The sequence below is a fragment of the Pezoporus flaviventris genome, unplaced genomic scaffold, assembly GCF_033815535.1.
Source record: "Pezoporus flaviventris isolate CSIRO_AGI_PZ_B2104156 unplaced genomic scaffold, CSIRO_AGI_Pfla_v1 ptg000002l, whole genome shotgun sequence".
NCBI classification, from domain to species: Eukaryota; Metazoa; Chordata; class Aves; order Psittaciformes; family Psittacidae; genus Pezoporus; species Pezoporus flaviventris.
The window spans coordinates 9,658,323-9,675,451 of NW_026892550.1; the positions used below are offsets into that span (position 1 = coordinate 9,658,323).

A 17,129-nucleotide genomic window follows, 5' to 3' on the forward strand; every position below is an offset into this window, starting at 1 on the left:
GTATGCATCTTTTTTACTGGGTCATGAGGAATGAGAGGCATTTAAGATGCAGTGTGAAAATCCAGAGGTTTTAGAAGGGTTCTTATTCTTCTTGTTTACCTTGCTGAAGCTTGTCAGTAAAATGACTAGTGATATATGATAATACTTAGTTACTTAGAGTAGTTTAATACATGTTCTCACAGACAGCAAGAATTCGTATGGATGGTATCTTCTCTCAATTCAGTGAAAGATGAAAATGAGCAAGTACTCCTTCAGTATTTCAGAATGTTTCTTGCATATTTAAAGTCTTTTTAGGAAGTCACATTCATTAATGTGTTGTATTCAAAACTGACTGTTGAATGCTTTATGTACAATATTACTAATTTTAAATTATTGTAGTTCTGGAGCGGTATTAACCTTGGTTATGTATGCTATTATACAGTGTGTTGTCCTGTGTATCATTACTAGGTTTCATTGCTCAGTTTTATTTTGATTTTCTTCTCTCATAAGTAAGGAAATAATTAATAGATTTAAGCAGATAATGAGTGTTGTTTCATTTGTAAATCCACTCATCCACTGGTGATAATAGGCAAGTGGCTTAGATTCTTTATAGCATCAAAGAAAGGTTTAGGTTGGAAGGGACCTTTACAGACCTAATCCAACCTCTGTGCTACAGCAGGGTTGGGAGAATCTTAGATTCTCCTATGGAATTGGGAACCCTAATGCAAGCAATGAAAATTAGTGCTATCTTAGGCTTGGAACTAAATGTCATCCAACAGAAGAAATGGATGCCTGCAGGTAATTTCCAATAGCCAGACCTACCATACTGGGAGAAAAATAAATAAACAAATCTATCTTTCTTCACAAAGATCTGTTATCTGAATCATCCTGGAATAAAGTAACAGTATTTGTGTAATAAAATCTGCTTCTGATGGTGTTGGAAAGGACTGGAGAGCCTTTACCTTTTCAGCTTTTTCAGAGGATTTAGAGCCGTTACCTTTTCCACAGCTGTTAATTATAGTGCCCTCCCAGCTGGTGTTTGGTCTACAGATTACTTTCATGCAAATACAGATACCTTTCTTCCCTCTCCTGCTCCAGATTCTTTCCTTTTTGTTTTCATTTTCTTTTGATTGTTAAAATCTAGTGTAAGTTCGAGTTGATTAATTTGCAAAGTTACTGTTGAAAATAATAGGGTTATAACACATTCTGCACAGGGAAAGTCTGCTGTCCCAGCTATCTGAAGACTTCAGGTGAAGTTCAGACTCTGAAAATCCTATTGTCAGCGCTGTGAGTTTGATGAGTAACATGTTGGCCTCATTTTGTTATCACTCCTTATTTAAGTAGTAATCTTGGATTCACTGCGTGAGTTATATCTGAGACTTTGGAATTAAAAAGTCCTGTTCTTCCCAAGTCCCATTCTTCTCAGCACACACAAGTGCCTGCTTAGATCCATCTTGCTTTCAAAAAAAAATAATGATTTCTAGGCCTTTCTTGAACTGGTATTATTGCTTTGAGTTAACACTTTTGTTTTGACAGTAGAACTCAGGACCATGCAAAAATACTTTCTTTTCATTATACTTTCATAATAAATGATAGTCTGAATATTAACAAAGATCTCCCATCCTTTCTGCACCAATCTCAGGCAAGTTGCAAATCTAGCTTAGTTTAAAATAAATTAAATGCACTGTGTGACTACAGATCCAGCTTGTATAGCATACATGCAAGCAGTCTAAGAATATTGTGGCAGTGACTAACATCCAGCTGCTTGGTAGTCTCCTTTTACTATGAAGCACTGTTTGGTATGTATATTTGTATTGCCACTCAAGGTGAAAACACAAATCTTTGAAATCTCTGCCTCTGACTTTGCTTTAGATGAGAAGTACGTGTATAGAACCTATGTTTTGGCAGTCCCTGTTAAAGGGGTAGTAGAAAGGTGTTAGGCTATGCATGATGAAATACATTATAGCCTTTCTGGTATACTCTAATAGGGAAGCAAGCCCTTCTTATTTTTTCTTTTTCTCTCCCTCTTCCAGTTGTTTACCGGAGAGAGAGGTGTCTGGTATTATGTCTCGGTTTTTGAGTACTCAGGATGAATTTTAATGTTTTAGGTGGTGTCTTTTAGAAGTGTGGTAGCACTTGCTAATCAATATTTTACATTGATGTTCCAGGTCGGTAAGCTGAGAGAGAAAATCCAAGAGGTCAAGCAAGAAAGGGAGCAGGAGCAGCACAAACATACTGCCTATGTTTCTGAACTGAAAGCCAAGCTCCATGAGGAGAAGATGAAGGAACTTCAGAGCGTCAGAGAGCTACTGATCCGGCAACATGAGCAAGAGGTAGCGAGGATGGTGAAAATCAAAGATGGTGAAATTCAGCGTTTGCAGTCGACAGTCAATGTCCTGCGGGATGGGGCAGCTGACAAAGTGAAGACAGCGCTGCTGAGTGAAGCAAAGGAGGAGGCTCGCAAGGCATTCGATGGTGAACGACTGAAGTTGCAACAGGAGATCTTGGAGTTGAAATCTGGCAAAAAGCAGCTTGAAGAAGCTTTGAACAACATCATGCAGGCAGATAAAATGAAGGCTGCTGACCTGCGCATGGCTTACCAGTCCCATCAGGATGAGATTAATAGAATAAAGCGTGAATGTGAGAGAGAGATCCGCAGGCTGGTAAGTTCATTAAGTAATGTGTGCTTATTTCAGTTTATGGCAGATATATGTATATTTTGCTGTATGTACCTATTAATATAAACCCACACTTTTGCAGTGGCATCTTTCATCAGTACTGGTTGCTATGATGGGCCAGTATTTGTGCTACTTGGTCCTCCTTATAGCAAAGATGAACCTTGATTCCATGTGTAGCCCATCCCAATTCAGAGCTTTATGTTCCACCATGTGGAATACGAGAGAACCAATACTTTCCAGGATTAATTTTCTCAGCAGACCAAAGCAACAGACTTTCCCACTTGCTCAACTACGTTCCCTCACAAAGTTCCACTGACCAAAACAGTCAGGCACTGCTCATTTGGCAATGCAAGAACGCCTTTGTGAGATGGCAAAATTAACTTTACAGAGAGCATTTATATTTGTGTTGGAGGAACTACTAGTGCTGAAACAAGACAATGTCTTTTTCTACATAATTATTCAGGTCATTCAATTTTAAGCATTGTTGCCCTTTTTTTTTTTCTAAAATTTCTGTGGTTTTTGTATTGCAGCAGAAAAGTTAGGACATGGGGCAAGAGGCCTTTTTCATGCTTCATAAAACCTAGGACATCAGCACAGATGTCAGACTATGCTGTTTATGTAAAGTTAAAAACCATGCAATGTTTCCTGACAGTATTTCAAGTTATTCAACTCTTTAAAATGTAGAGAATCAAAGATAGGCTGCACACAGTAGTACATTTAGAAAGGTCACCATCAAACAGCGCTTATGTTTGGTCCCCTGATATTTGCCATATAAATTTATATACATATGATTGTTAATCTGCCAAAGCTAACAGTACAATATGTGAATAAATTCTAAAATTATAATAAGCATGATATTTATTATGTATTAGGAAGTACAGACATTAAGTGGAATGAAACATGAGTTTTCTTTAAAAAAATATTTTATCAGCTTGCGTCTGCACAGGTATGTCCTCTTCTTTCTTGTATTCTTTAGGAAGAATGATGGTAAGGGCAAGCTACAGATACTACATATCTGTTTGATGGTGGTGATTTTCTGCCTGAGACAATGAAAGCTATTAGCGCAGTTAATATTTATACTTTAAATAAATTGGACATTGATCAAGTCTTAGGGGTATCATTCCCTTGATTGAAAACCAGTGTAAAGATTGACAGCATGAGGTTTCTGTAAGCAGAGTTTCATATTTTGTCCATATTATAAATGTAGAATTTCAAAATCATGACAATGAAATACAGGCAATTTTAAAAAGGGTTAAAGAGGAGAGGAAGTTGCTACATTGTGACGTGTTTTTCTAGAGAACCATTTCTAAATCAGTTTAACCTTCAAAGAAGGTTACCTCACCATGAAACAGTGAGGTGAGGCACCACAAATCCTGTCATCCCAGACTGCCCCAGTAAACACACCTATGACGTGTCATTGAGCGGTATTGTAAAGAAAACTGTTAACTCTTCCCTTTCAAAAGTGTAAGCTTCCAGCCTGCTGTGGTGCGAAGCGATGAAGGAAGGCACTCGGTGTTTTCTGTCTGACAAAATCCTGTCAAGTCAGTCAGAATTTCAGCTGGAGCCTTACTGGGCCTCTGTGACTCAGGTTATCTAAAATGGTGACTGTATTAGGAGAGTGTGTAGATGACTTGTTTCCTATTCCAAGCACCAGAGGAGGCCTGCCATCAGTCTCATGGGCTTTCACTGGAAATGCTCATATCTGAAGTACAGGGGGAAAGTATCAGGAGCCTGGTATTGCCCTGTAGTGCATCAACTCCTTTTGTATAATGAGTTTCATTTTTTTCATTAAATTTTGTGGTTTGTTTTTATGAGGGAGAAGTGTTTCTTCTAGGAATTCAAAGCAATTTAGGCAGTTGCTATTGAATAGGGCACTCTTTAAATCTGGGGCAAGGTAAAAAATGCTGCATGGTTCCTAGATGCTGCTCTCTTCCTCTGGGAGAGCAAGTGGGATTAAAGAACCAGATCATCAGGATATTTCCCTCCCTCCTCTCCCCCCATTTTAATTAGTGCAAGGGATGCTTGCCTTGAATTTCAGATTAACTGTATTGGCTGTGGATTTGGGGTACTCAGTTTATTCCTACACTTGCGGGATAAAATGGCATGGATGTGGCAGGCAGTGTTATTAATATTAGTGCAGTTCTGTAACTGAGCTTCAATTAATGTGCTTTTTTGTGTGTTGTCTTTTATAGTGCTATTAAGAAATCAACATCTTTAGTATCAAAAGGTTAAATGGGCTGGCCATATTGTGATTCAAATTCAGATTATGTAATTCAGGATGCAGTGTCTTGATTGTCTTGTTGGACTTTACTGATTAATTTTGCATTTTAGATAACAGGTTAGTTTTGCAAATGCATTTCATATGGACATTGCAGCTAAACCCCTGAAAAATACATATTTTTACCATTGATGGTTATACCCATGATTAATTTAAGTAAAAACATGCTTTTTTTTTTTTGTTTTGTTTACTATCCAAAAAATATAAAGATAAATGTAGTGAGAAGGAGGGGAAAAAAGCAAAAACACATCGTCAATGAATATATGGATACAATTACATTGAGTATATGAGCAGCCGTGCTTGTATTGTCCACATGTCAGTATTTTGGAAATATGATTAATTAATTAATTTAGAGTTTGTCTTCACAATTAAGAATAGAACCATGAAAAATACCCAATAAGCTTTCATACAAATGAGGTTGAATGGAGAAAATCCTAGTGCCTGATAAGGGAAAGTAAAAGAGGTATTTGGCAGAAAAAATTTCCTCCCTCCTTTTTCCTCCTCCCTCCCTCCCTCCCTCCTTTTTCCTCCTCCCTCCCTCCCTCCCTTCTTTTTCCTCCTCCCTCCCTCCCTCCTTTTTCCTCCTCCCTCCCTCCCTCCTTTTTCCTCCTCCCTCCCTCCCTCCTTTTTCCTCCTCCCTCCCTCCTTTTTCCTCCTCCCTCCCTCCCTCCTTTTTCCTCCTCCCTCCCTCCCTCCTTTTTCCTCCTCCCTCCCTCCCTCCTTTTTCCTCCTCCCTCCCTCCCTCCCTCCTTTTTCCTCCTCCCTCCCTCCCTCCCTCCTTTTTCCTCCTCCCTCCCTCCCTCCCTCCTTTTTCCTCCTCCCTCCCTCCCTCCCTCCTTTTTCCTCCTCCCTCCCTCCCTCCCTCCTTTTTCCTCCTCCCTCCCTCCCTCCCTCCTTTTTCCTCCTCCCTCCCTCCCTCCCTCCTTTTTCCTCCTCCCTCCCTCCCTCCCTCCTTTTTCCTCCTCCCTCCCTCCCTCCCTCCTTTTTCCTCCTCCCTCCCTCCCTCCCTCCTTTTTCCTCCTCCCTCCCTCCCTCCTTTTTCCTCCTCCCTCCCTCCCTCCTTTTTCCTCCTCCCTCCCTCCCTCCTTTTTCCTCCTCCCTCCCTCCCTCCTTTTTCCTCCTCCCTCCCTCCCTCCTTTTTCCTCCTCCCTCCCTCCCTCCTTTTTCCTCCTCCCTCCCTCCCTCCTTTTTCCTCCTCCCTCCCTCCCTCCCTCCTTTTTCCTCCTCCCTCCCTCCCTCCCTCCTTTTTCCTCCTCCCTCCCTCCTTTTTCCTCATGGGAACTTCAGCATGAAGATTCCCAAAGCACACATTCAGCTGAGGGCTGCATAGACAAGCATGTATACACCTATATAACTGTGTCAACAGGCCTCTATTTTAATGGCATACTCGTAAGCAGTGTGTCTGATTTCATTCTGAGGTCTAGGCTAGTACAAAATGCATTAATGCAGACCTGATTAATGATGAAGAGAAGTTGGGTTTATTAAGTTGTGTTTCTAAAGTAGCTTGAAGAGCAGAACTGTTCTACAAGGGTGTTTAATGTTTTAATCTAAGTATAAAAATGTCTACAAAATAACAGCTTGTTTCAGTGAGTTTTTCTTGGGCTTCAAGCTTGCCATTTAACAGATTATTTGGTTTTGAAACCATGTTTAAAGTTAGCTACCAGGGTAAGTGGAGTTTCTCTCTTCTGCCTGAAACTGCTGACATAGCATGTTCAAATTGGCTGTGAGTTTTAGGAACAGATCAAAATTATTCTGTTATCAGCACAGCTGTGAAGGAAGCATGAATATTAAGTGTATTGTATTAGTTAGAGGTCACATTCATTCTGAGACTACCTGCATGCTGTTTTTAAGAAGGCCCTTACTTCTCAAGATACTGTTTTTGCAGAGATAAGAACAATGAACACTTCCCAGTGCTTGTCTTAGAAGATACATATGTTATCATTGATTTATTCATAGTATTTATTTTTAATAAGAAGGGAACTGAGTGTTTATTTTATCAGAAACTGTTATTAGAAAAATAATATTTAAATATTCCTAAACAACATGGATTGAATTTAACTGGGAAACATTATTTCTTTTTAATGTGAAATAGTCCCAGTTTTCTGAAAAACAAAATCAGTGTAAAAAATTTCACTGATCTTGCAAGGTACACAGTAAGATCCATGTTTAAGAGAGCACACAGTATACCAGATGAATTAAATTTGCTTATTTCAATTCTATTCTCAAATAACCTTATAAAAAATGTCTGAAGACCAATGAAACAGTACTGAAAAAAAACTCCTTTTGCCATCAATGGAATCAAAGTAAAAGAAATTGTTTTTAGGAGTGATTTTCAGAAGTTCCTGATCAGCCATGACCAAGAATGAAGATAGATGCACTATTGAACTGTCCTCAGTCTCCTTAGTTCAGATTGTCCAGTTTCATAATTTAAAGACTCCTTCCAGCATGGCCCATTCTTCTGTTTGGTGTATGCCAAATAAATGTAATGCAGTACTGGGAGGACTACAATTCAAGCTAATAGATTAAGCACTGTTTACAGGTAAATATAAAGGCAGTTTCACTGGGAAAAATCCTCTTGCAGAATATGTTTATGTAGACATTTATATATTGATTCTTTAAAAATATGACTTCAGCTCTGTATCTGTGTGAAGCACTGAATCTCATGACTAAAGTAAAGGTTCTTAAAGGCCAAGGATAACAAATGTTCAGAATTAAGAATTAGTTTGTTCCAGTTCTGGACAAATCTGAATTTCTGCTTCAGTCCTTCACGATTTAGTATTTAACTTTACACAGCTCTTAAATGTCTTTGTCTGCCCAGAAGTCCTTAGTGAATTGCTTAGCATTGGCATTCCATGTGTGAACTGCAGGGTCCTCTTTAGGTCATCTGGTCCAATATCCTGCTTGAAGCAGGGTTGCATTGAAAGTTGGATCAGGTTGTTCTGGGTCTTCTCCATTGCAACTTGAAAAATCTCCAAAGACACAGATCCACAGTCTCTGGGACAACCTGCCCCAGTGCCCAGGCACTGTAGATTTTTTTTCTTCTTCCTCTTTTGTTTGATTGCTACCCCTGTCCTTTTTCTATACATCTCTATGAGAAGCATCTGCCTTATTCATCCCCATATTTAAACAGTTGAATTGGTATCTGCAATTGTAATGCATCCTGCAGTCTTTCACTAGCTGAGCAAGCCTGGCTCCCTCACCTGTTCCTTGAATGCCCTATGGTGCAGCCTCACAGTTATCTTACTGACCTTCCTCCAGTTTTGTGGCACTTGTGCCAGTTTGTCAATACCTTTTTTTGTGCTGGGGAGCCACAAAGTGGCTGTGCTGCTCCTGGTGTGGCTTCACAAGTGCTTAATGAAAGGCTAAATCACTTCTGTCTTCTGGCTACTGTCTTCATGATTTGGCTCAGTATCAGGTTAACTTCGGTCACTGCAAGCTCTCATCACTGACCCATATCCATCTTGTAATCCAGGACATCAGTGTCTTTCCTTTTTTCTTTTCTTTTTTCATTCTGCCCCTTGAAGAACTGCCAACTTCAATTGATGTCCTTTTCTGCTGCCGTTTCTGCTGCAGGAATATAAATCCTCTCAGGGGCAGGATGTTGTATCTGTTTTAGGCAAACTTTATGAGGACTTTTGGATCATTTCTCCGGCACATCAAAGCCCCTCTGAATGGTGTTCCTGTCTTCTAGAGTAGTAACAGATCCCCCAGATTTTGTATCATTCACACATTTGGAGAAGCTGCATTCCATTTCTTCACCAGGCCAGTTGGTGAAGATGTTAAAATGTGTTATTCCCTTCAGTTTGTAAGGGATAAAGTTTAGATGATCAAATAAGATACTTTTACCTTCCAAGAGATTCAGCAATTATTTTTCAATAAAACACGAAAAATAATAGGAGCTAAAGGAAACCCCAAATTGCATCCTTTGCAGTGGTGGCAATTATTTTCTAATAGCATGCACTTTCTCCTGCATATTCATTACTAGGATTTTGCCATTTTAGGGCACTGAAATTCATATCTTTAGGTTACATTCAGCAGTTGGGGTAATGCAGAGGCCTTTTGTTTCTCTGAAAATTCTGCTGCAGAAGGACAGTTGGGGCACTCTGATCCTCTGCTGCCCTGAGAAGAAGTATGGAGCCTGGTTTTTCTCGCTTCACTTCTGCGGTGGCACATCTGAGTTTTGATTCCTAACCAAAATCTTCAATTTTGACACTGGAAAGTTGAATTTTGAATCATCCAAGTGCGTGCGGTCATGCATGGTTGTGTGAAGCCTGCTGTAGCATGCTTCTTATCAGCCACTTAAACCCGCATGTATTTCACACACAGCTGCTGATATCAAATTGTAGGCTGCTTCCCTGGATTTTACCATCTGTTTCAGACACGTGTTTCAGCTGCATTCCAAGGCTGAACTGATCTGTAAAGATTCATCCACCACCTCCAGCATTTTAGGACTGCAAATAATACTTTACTTTCCACCCTCTGAAGATTTATGCTTGTCCTCTCAGGAGCTAACCGGGCAGCATTCCATCCAGGCCTTATTTTTTACTGAATCAAGCAAATCTAATGGAATTTTCTTACAGTGCAGGCTCAGCATTTTGTGTTTATCCTTAGTATTTCCAAGGACTCTGCTATGGTAGGTCACAAATCTGACTTTCATATCTCTTACAAAATATGGAACAGTATCAGATGCCACAGAAGGGTGTGGCACCTGGGCAAAAAACTCCTTAAGTTTGTATTATTTACTTCTTTTACATTTTCCATCTTTTTGACTACTTACTTGTTGCAGCTTTGTCAATGAACACTTGTAATAGATAACAGGAGAGATCCAGTAGCTGGGACCGTAGTCAGCTACAGCTTTTGAGAAACCTCCTATCAGTAAGTTCTGGAATTGTCTGCCCCTGTGGTGTTTCTTGTATAATTTATCAAAACTTTTAAAATATGCCTTACTCATGAGAGTAAGATGGTTGGTTTGGAAAAATTACGTATGAAGTTAAGAATAAGTCCCGGCTACCTATGTCTAGACTCTTACTTCTCCACTGGATGGCTGGCATCTTTTCTCCCTCTTCCCCTAAGGTTCCTAAATAACAGCAAACATTCATTTAAATAGGTGGCTATGTCTGGTGCACATAATGCTATGCACAATACAGGAGTACTTTAATTCCTCCCTCCAGGTGGGCTTTCAGCTTGGGATAGCATTGTCAGGTCTTAGTGTCTCTTTATAAATGTAAAAAGTGTAATTCCATTTAGTTCTATCTTCAATTGATTTTTTTTTTTTCTTGTTTCCTTTTTTTTTTTTTTGGCTCTTCTTTTCCTGCTAACTAACAATCCTCCTGTCAAGGTATTCCTATTGTTGGTATAAAGAATTTAGTATAAAGATTAATCACATTTCTTCTGGAGAAGACCACTGTAGAATTTTCTTCTGCAGTTGGCTAGGAGATCACTTTGGTAAGGATGAGTAAAGAGGAAGGTCTGACACTTGGCAGTGCAGCAGCTGGCTTTTTCCACTTTGAAAACTGAGTATGTGACTGCCTTGATAGATCTAGCTTTTAATTCCCTGGGAATTTCTCTTTCAACTTTGCAAGAGAATAAAGTTCCCCCGAAGGTCTCTGACTTTCTTTCACTGTAGCTATTGAAGTGTGCAATAATTGGCAGGGGATACTTTTTTCCAGTGGCTGGCTTGGTTCTATTTCATGTTTGATAAATATTGTTAAAACATTTCTGCTCATTTCTCTTAGCTGTTAGGAGGCGATTAGATACCTGTCCTTAGGAAACACTGTAATTTTGGCACAGGCTATTAAGTGCTAGCTCTTCATTGATATAGTGCAGGCAATTGCTGTGTTCAGCACCTGACAGTTGGACAACACAAACCCCATTAATTATGAAACAATACTTTAGAAAGCTGTGATTTTTAACCAAGAGCTTCAGAGTTACTTATGCCATCCAAGATAATTTCTCAGTAATTTTGCTCCACAGCTGTTGTGGATGATCATACTTTCTTCAAAATCCTCTTTCAGAGGGTATATCTGCTACTTTTCTTGTCAAAGCGTGTAATTTAAAATGTTCTAACCTCGTGTTGCTCCACTGCCTTCCTATCACAGATGTTTTGTTATGAATTGTACTATGCATAAAAAGTGTGGCTATTCTAAAATGCTTTTAAAGCCATGCAAAACAGAATGTAAAAGATCCTGTTGTGTAGCTGTAAAAGTGGGTAAATTTGTTCTAAACTTAGAACAAATTTTAAACCAAGGCAGCCTGGCAGAAGCACTTTCTGGGATAATATGTTTGATTTAACATAATACCTATTATTTGATATAACATAATATCAATAGTCCAGTGCATGGGTTGGGATCTCATTGTGCTGAACATGTAGGAAGAAAAGATGATCTTTACCCTTTGTACCTTAGTGAGATGTCTCACATAAATAGTAGTACAGGGAGGAATGCACAAAAGCAGTATTTAGTTTTGTCATAGTTTCCTTTGTACTTTAAAGGTGTCATGAAAAATGTGAGATACAGGAAGAATTTGAGGAAGGTCAGTCAGTAACTAAATGGATATTTTTGGAGTGTCCCTTCAAGTAGGAACAGTAGCATGGGAGAAAACATGAAAATGCATGACTGCATATATGACAAATGGGACATAGCTCCTTAATATTAGATAAGGGATGAACGGACCCCAGTCAGGCTGTGAACAGCTTTGACAGAGAGTAATTTTTGTTGATGTACTAAAAAGAAAAACAGCCTAGAGAATCAAGAGATGAGAGGTTTTGTGGAAAGAGCATCATTAACAGCAGCATTCACATTGGATGGTGAGCAGGCAGGACTGCATTTAAAGTCGGAAAAGAGAATGTGGCAATGACTGTTGCGTGACATGCAAACTTAGGTAACATTCTGTGTATGGATTTTAGACCTGATAGGCAAAAAGAGAATGTAATCAAGCTATACCTGGCAGAGAACAGAATTAAAGATAACTTATTTATCTATGTAAGTGATAAATAGTTTGGGGATAGCTCAGTAGTGATGTAAAACAGACATTAAAAAGCATGAAAAAGAAAGAAATGCTCTGCATGGGGAAGTAACAAATTCTGTATGCTCTTTGCTGAAGGAATACTGTAGTCATATAGAATACAGGGTTAAACATTTAAACCTGAGAGGTCATGAGGGGACCACTAATTATTTTACTTAATATCATAAAATCCAATGATGTTCAGCTTGTCCACGGTTTTCATATATGATAATTGGAAGATCTCAAAGTGTGCATGTATCTACAGATGTGTACATGTATATGCACACTGCATGTGTTTGTGTATGTACATATATACACATATCAGAGGGAGAAAGTGACGAAAAATTTGTGGGAAAATCAAACTTATAGAGATGGAAAAGTTCAGAAGCTTTTGAGCGTAGAGCTTCTTAACTGCTGAAGGGTGTGTGCACCTGAAAGCTTTCTTTCCAACTCTGCCACTTGGTCTAATAAAAAAAATTCCTTCTCTTGTAGACCACTTGGATTTCTAGACAATCTTGGGTGCAGCTGTGTTGCTTCTACAACAACAACAACAACAAAAGCAAGCAGCAGGGAACCCAGATTAATCCATTTTGATTTTCATTTACCTAATGGAAGATACTGCTCTCCCCACTAAAATAAAGACCTTAATACATGGTCTAATTGCATAAAGATGTTTTCCTTTATGTTGCCAACATCCTTTTCTTTGTGTAACTGTGGCAAGAATTTGAGGACAGAGTAGTTCTCCAGTGATACAGTGACTTGGAGGCTTTGAGCTTTTACAACTTTATATTAAAAAATATAAAACTAGGCTAAGCTAAAGTCTTTCAGGAGTGGTTGACCTATCTTCTCTTGTCAGATTATGCTCAGTTTAAACCTAAACAATATCTCTCCTTTTCCTAGTCTTGTACCTCCTTTTTCTTTGCCTGCCTGCCTCTTGACCTGTTATGGCTCCCAGGTGGAACTCGGGGATGTTGCATCCCTGTAAAATATTTCTCTTCCTCTTTTTTCCCCCTCTCTGGAGTAATTTGTACTCTCTGGTAAGAAAGCAGGTAAGGAAGATGAACAAGTTTGCTCTGTAGAGTGCAAGTCTGAAGAAAGATGTTAAATCTTTGGGTCAGGCATTGGGGTAAATTTAAGAAAATTGAGACTTTGGCTGGGTTGCTGCAGTTATATTGGAGAAATCAAAGGTGTAACTGTCTCCTTGAGTAAAGGATAATCGTATTGTGCCCCAGACTTCTGAATCAGAAGGCAGAGGTATTACTGCTGCAGTTCTATTCACCTTTAAGAGTATGTAAAAAGTTAGTTACTTAGGAATTCTTCTTTCTGGTAGCTTGTGCTTATAAAAAGCAACGCGCTATTGCAATGCTCTGTGTATTTTTGCGTATGTGTGTGCATGGGCATGTTTACATGAGTCAGTTTCTCTAGTGCCTACCTGTAACTTGAAATGTAATCCCCAAATGAAAAAATATATGCAGTCATTGCTATTTTGTTGTTAACTTTAATTTCAGTCTCTAGACTTTTTTATTTTATTTGACTGAAATATAGGATTTTTTTTTTTTTTCCCAGAAGTTTCACCACATGTAGATTGTAGATTTAATGTTAGAAAAAGACACTAGTAGGAAGAGCAGAGGGGAATTCTGCCTCCATTTGTGCCTTTCCCTGACCCCCACCCCAAAGCCACTGTCTTTCATGGAATTGCTTTTTAATGTGTGTGAGCTTGTGTGCTTTGATCTGTGGAAGTGTGTGAAGGGTGAAGGGTCTGGTGGGCGTGATTTCACTGGCCACATCTGTTTCAAACAATCTCTTCTGTGTGGTTCAGCAAGCAGCAGTCTGAACCGAGATTGTTGCTTTCTTTTTTATTTCCAGCTTAAAAGCTCTGTCATTCTATTTGCCATTTATGTTGTGAGAATATGGAGACTATAACATGCGCTGCTAATTGGGTAACTAAAATCAAGGCTGCCTATGTAACTTTGGTTCTTCCTTGTTAAATGTATGCCTTGCATGGACAAATTCTTATCTCAATAACATAAATGTTCAGTGTGAACACCTGTGTAATTGAAACTGAAACTGTCCATAGTATTCAGTTACACGACATTTTTTCCTCCCAAAGGGTCCCTGATAGATCAGCGTGCATGACAGATAGCATTCAGTAAATGAGGCAGCTGCTTAATTTTTGTCATTGCTGTTCACTGCACAGTCCCTCTGAAACCCTGCGTGTTGCAAAGTCTTCCATTAATAAGCAGTGCATTCTTTTCCTGCAAGTCCTTTTCGGCATACTTGAAAGTCTCACTAATCTGAGTTAAGTATCATACTGGAAGAGGAGCTGAGACCCAACAACCTTCCCAAATCAGAAAAAAAAGCTCCATCAGAAGCAATCTGCATCAGTTCCATTTGGAACTTAAAATTAGTCTAGACAAGCTTGTTCACTTCATTTCTGAACCTTTTTGTATTTTATATAGGTAATAACTTGGCTTGGTTCAGCCAGGCCATCTCCTACCACTCAGGGTCTGTCCACCAACTAATTTCATGTGCTTTGCAGACTGAGAAAGGAGTAAGGCAAGAATCCTGAAGAAGCAAATTGTGTCTGATCATGTAATCTGATTGTGTTAATCTTGTACATCACTCAGGCTTAACTATAAATTACTTCTAATGTGTTTTGGTGGGTTTTTTTGTGTACCTGACATAAAGGATTTCTGTGAATGTAGGACTCTAACAACAAATATTTGATTTAACAAGTTCATTATTTTTCCTTATATAAGGTTATAATATGATGAGTTTATGTTGGTCAAGAAAATGAGCTAGTAAACTGAAGGAAATACAGCACGGTTCCAATAAATATCTTGTTAATAGTTAACATTCTGATTAAGAAATTTGTTTCTATAGTAACTGCTGTGGATTCTCACTTCCTCTAGCATTTGGAATAGTACCAAAGTGAATTTAACACTGATGCTGTGAGGGACAAATCCTATGAGAGCTGCAATTGATCGCTGCTACCAGTATGCTTTATTTGGTATGGAGGTCTATGAACAGCGCAGTTCAGTAACCATAGAGGGTCTTTAAGAACTATTTATTCCTACCCTTTATTCTAACGCCATGTGCATTTGCTTTTTTTCCTTCTATACACAGACTAGTTCTCACTTGAATCTTATAACAAGGGCACATAAAATACATAGGTATGCTTAAGGTTTTAAGTTTAAAAGTGTGTGCCTGTATATGCTACTAATTATTAAATGCCTGCGAAGAGATTTGCCACATGTGATTTTCACTAATAAAGAGGGAGTCACAAAGGGGCAAACGTGTATGGATCGAGCTTTAGAACATAACCTAGGTAAGTTTTAAGGGGTGTGTTTGTCTTACCTTGTACTAGCCCCGTTTCATCTCTGAAACAGAGTGAAGTGAGGTTTTTCTTCTGCTTACAGACGTGTGTCCTTAGATGAAGTGGATGATTTCAGTGGCTATGAATTATGTTTCAGTGTATGTTTGCATATGTTTTTGTTTGTCTCTTGGGCTGTGACTGCACCGAGCAAACTCATGGTCAAGTGAAGGCTGAAACATTTATAAGGGGAGGAGAAAAGGGTTCAGAGGAGATACATTTTATTCTGAGAGAGACAGAACGTTGTTTTTGCAAGTTTGTGGGTATGTATGCAGTGAACACCTGGAGATGTTACAAAACTTCCTTCTTTCATTTCTTTCCAGATGGATGAAATAAAAGGCAAAGACAGAGTGATTCTGGCTTTGGAGAAAGATATTGGTGTCCAGGCAGGCCATACTCAGAAACTGCTCCTTCAAAAAGAAGCTTTGGATGAACAGCTTGTCCAAGTGAAGGAGGCAGAACGATACCACAGTAGTCCTAAGAGAGAGCTGCCTGCGGGAGTGGGGGATATCACGGAACTGATGGGAAGTCTGGTAAGAAAATTATGTTTTCTTCAGAAGTTCAACCCAGGGTAATTGCTGCGTGTATGTTCACATTGGTTTTGTGGTTACTTTTAAAATACTAGAAGGAGCAATTAATGGTAAATGACCCTGCAGTGCACTGTGCCGTTTCACTGATTTAGAAAAACTTGGACCTCTTGAATTTCACAGGATGATGACGTATTTGGATATAGAACTTCGAGAATTTACATCATGAGCTTCAGCTGAGAACCCCATTATTTTCTTAGCTATTAATTTTATAACTTTACGAATTTCAACCAATGACAAATAGGTAATACTTTGCAAAAACCAAGCCATGTGGTTTTAATCTGTGTCATATGCTCTGGACATGTTATAGCTGGTAGTAAGAAATCTGGTGAGTAGCAACTAGTAATACATGAAAAATTTATTTTGCTAGTTGCCTTTTTTTGACTGTTAAACATTTACATACATTGTGCAAGTAGACACTTTTAATGTGATATATCATGTCTGATTCTGTGTAGCAATTCCACAGAATGATAGTTTCAGTCAATTAAAGTAAGTTTTCCAGATATTGACTATGAGTCTATTTTAAATTTACACAATCTAATTGCTAAGCCATGCTGTCAAATTAGGGATAATAAAATATTTTTGAAAAGTAATTTTATATATCTATATGTTTTTGATGTAAAGGAGCAGCATTTGGATGAACGAGATGTGCGGAGATTTCAGTTAAAAATCGCTGAACTGAATGCTGTAATAAGGAAGCTGGAAGACAGAAACACTCTCTTAGCAGATGAAAGAAATGAACTGGTAAATTAATTAGTAATAACACAGATGGTGACTGGGGGGGCATCTTTATGGTAAAAGATTTAATGTTGGAAAGTCAGTCTTATAAATAATTTACGAATTAGTTGTGGTTTGCCTCAATCAATTATAACTAGATGTAACAGTGATTTCTATAGAAATTCATTTTGTGACCATAAAAAACATGGATGGAATCCATCTTGCTGCAGAAAAATAAAAAATTATAACTTTACTTTGGGGTTATTGTATTCAAATGGAGTGGTAGCTTGCCTGTGGCACTATGTGATGACGTGTAAAGCATGCATAGTCTGTACACTTAGATCACTGTATTAATATTTTTTAAATTTGACATTGGTTTTGTGACATGCTTATGCTGGCTGGGTGTTAAAAAAAGCTTTCTTGTGTTACTGATGAAAAATCTGCTATTTCTCAAGGGAAATCTCTTAAGTAAGGGAAATTCCCCTAGAAGAGTGGTAGTAACTTGAAAAGAAATG

The 17,129-nt window shown here is 38.6% G+C and overlaps 1 protein-coding gene across 10 annotated transcripts in view; it reads left to right on the plus strand.

The window, feature by feature from the left end:
* JAKMIP1 (janus kinase and microtubule interacting protein 1) overlaps nucleotides 1-17,129 on the plus strand; it is a 139,965-nt gene that overhangs the window by 64,748 nt on the left and 58,088 nt on the right. For all 10 annotated transcript variants that reach the window (XM_061468850.1, XM_061468851.1, XM_061468843.1 and 7 more), the window contains 3 exons: nucleotides 2,148-2,642; nucleotides 15,634-15,843; nucleotides 16,522-16,641. In XM_061468850.1, coding sequence (XP_061324834.1) covers nucleotides 2,148-2,642; nucleotides 15,634-15,843; nucleotides 16,522-16,641 — 825 coding nt within the window. The remainder of the gene's footprint in view (nucleotides 1-2,147; nucleotides 2,643-15,633; nucleotides 15,844-16,521; nucleotides 16,642-17,129) is intronic.